A 2,835-nucleotide genomic window follows, 5' to 3' on the forward strand; every position below is an offset into this window, starting at 1 on the left:
ATTTATCTTTTTACCTGATACTTTTTATTTAGTCTATTTTTTTAATGTATTTATTAAGAAAATAATATTAATTGATCTAGTAAATTTATTCTATTTATATATAAAATTTGAAAATCAATTTCTCATTAGAGATGTTTTGTCTTTTTCAAAGATGTTCACTTGCAGTTAAATTGAAAAAATAAAAAATAAAATTAAACCAGGGACAGAGCGAGTTACTCTGTGAATTCTGTAGTTACCATATCATGTATAGAACGCATTTTTAAATGAATAAAAGAAAAATAAATTGAGATGAATTTAGGAGAAAGAATAATGAACGGTTGATTAGCAAAGATCCAAATATGATAGTTGATGGACCCACTTTGGCATATATTTAGACTAGAAAGCAAAGAAGAAATTTTAGTCCAATAAACCTTTGCTCTGCTCTTATAATACTCTCGCTATTCATCACTTCACTTGATAGAAAATATCTATCAAATGGCAATTGTTACAGTAATTGGTGCAACGATTGGCATTTTGATAGCCCTATTTTTTGTAAAATCGTTTTATACATTATGGTGGTGGCCAAAGATGATCGAAAAGAAGCTGAAGAAGGAAGGTATTCATGGTCAGCCGTACCAATTTCTGTTTGGAAATCTGAAAGAGATGACGAGAATGTCTAGAGAAGCAAAGAAAAAACCATTAGTAAATCACGATATTGTTCCTTGGGTGAATCCTTTTATTCTTCATCTTTCTAAAACTTACGGTAAGTTAAGAGTAGTTCTTTAACATTCATGTATAAATATATATATTTTTGTTTGTACTAATTGTGATGGTTGCAGAGAGATTATTTGTGATGTGGGCTGGACCAACCCCTCGGATTACAGTAACAGATCCAAAGCTAATAAAAGAAGTGGTGAACAGACATAATGAATTTCAAAAGCCTCAAGCCAATGCCTTCATTGATATGTTTGTTACTGGACTTGCTAGTTACAATGGTCAAAAATGGGATCACCATAGAAAGATACTAAACCCGGCTTTTCATATAGAGAAGATTAAGGTATTAATTATACTTAATTTGAACTTTCTATTTATTTATTTATTTACGAGTTCTTTTTTTGTGTGTGTGTGACTGACAGAGGTTGTACCCAGCATTTTGCGAGTGTTGTGATGAAATGATAAATAGATGGGAGGACTTGGTTAGCAAAACTGGAAGTTGTGAATTGGATGTAGCAGATGAATTTCTAAATGTAGGTGGAGATGTTATATCGAGAGCTGCTTTTGGTAGCAATATTGAAGAAGGAAGGACTATTTTCATACTTCAGAAAGAGCAGTGCGATCTTATTTTGGCTTCTCCATTTACTCTCTTCTTTCCCTTACTAAGGTGAGTGAGTAGTAAGTGTATATATACACACACTATCCATTGCGCTATGTGATTCTAACTACCTATACGAACCCCCAGATTCTTTCCAACAGAATCAAACAGAAGAGCAAGATACATCTACAAAAAAGTGTTATCATTGATCAAAGGAATCATAGAGAAGAAAGAAGACGCTATGCGAAGAGGAGTCTCAGAAAGTGATGATATATTAGGATTACTCTTAAAAGGAGGACTGTCAACCACTGAAATAATTGAAGAATGTAAGGAATTCTATCTTGCAGGACAAGATACAACCACAGCTTTGCTCTCCTGGACATTGGTAGCCTTGAGTATGCATCCTGAGTGGCAAGACAAAGCTAGAAATGAAGTATTTCAAGTACTTGGAAAAAACAAACCAAAGTTTGAGGACTTGAATCAATTAAAAATAGTAAGCTCTGCCTCCAAACTCCATCTTCTTTGTGATACTGTAAACATGTCATTAATATTTTTGTTGCTAATAAATTATTTACTAGATGAACATGATCTTCCAAGAGGTGTTGAGATTATACCCAGCACTCACCCTTATGCGAAGCACCTCAAAGGACACTAAATTGGGAGAAATGACAATTCCTGCAGGAGTACAAATTTTTGTGCCTATATACATAGCACATCGCGACCCCCAAGTATGGGGAGACGATGCACTGATTTTCAATCCAAATAGGTTCTCAGAAGGGGTATCCAAAGCTGCAAAAGAGCCATTGTATTTCCCCTTCGGTTGGGGTCCTCGAATGTGCATTGGTAATAACTTTGGAATGGCAGAAGCAAAGCTCGTTTTATCTCAAATTCTGCAGAGGTTTTGGTTCAAGCTCTCTCCTTCCTATGTTCATGCCCCTCAGGCAATACTCGTTATGAAGCCTCAGTATGGTGCTCAGATAATCCTCAACAAGCTCTGATGGTTTACTTAATTATCACAACTACTAGTACTAGTTCAATAAATGAGGTTCATATGTATTCTGCATTTCAATACCATGTTATTTTTGTATGTGTGACAAACTCTCATTAGCACTATTAAATAATTGTCATCATTAGTTATCGTCTTTTCTTTGGTAAACCACCCAACGGAATCAGGATTTTCACCAAGTAGTAGTGTCCCTTTACGAGCTCCTCAACACCCTACCTGACTTCGTATTAGACTAAAATATGCCACAACAACTTATTGTGAACCTTTATGACTTGCAATATACAGTATTTGCAAGTGACGAAAAATTGGGATGCACATATGAAAAGTTAGGTTATGGAAACATACAATAAATATGTAATTGCAATTAAGGATGACTCAAATATGTAAACATTTATTTTAGATTAGGTGTTTTTATAATTCTCTATAATAAAACTTTAAGGTATAAGATGGTGTTTTGCAAATTGTTTTAGTAAATACAGTTTGGTCACAATTTGTTTTAGTAAATATAATAGAAACTTGAGTGAAATTCGAATAATCC

General features: G+C 34.0%; 1 protein-coding gene across 1 annotated transcript; it reads left to right on the forward strand.

Moving 5' to 3' along the window:
- Window positions 1-398: 398 nt before the first annotated feature.
- On the forward strand, window positions 399-2,424 carry LOC100736434 (putative cytochrome P450; the record flags this gene model as incomplete). Its single annotated transcript, NM_001247565.1, is given in 5 exon segments — window positions 399-742; window positions 819-1,036; window positions 1,116-1,360; window positions 1,439-1,784; window positions 1,870-2,424. Coding segments are annotated over 5 exon segments (1,497 nt in total). The 5' UTR covers window positions 399-474.
- Window positions 2,425-2,835: the final 411 nt, after the last annotated feature.

Source organism: Solanum lycopersicum, chromosome 6, assembly GCF_036512215.1.
Source record: "Solanum lycopersicum chromosome 6, SLM_r2.1".
NCBI lineage: Eukaryota > Viridiplantae > Streptophyta > Magnoliopsida > Solanales > Solanaceae > Solanum > Solanum lycopersicum.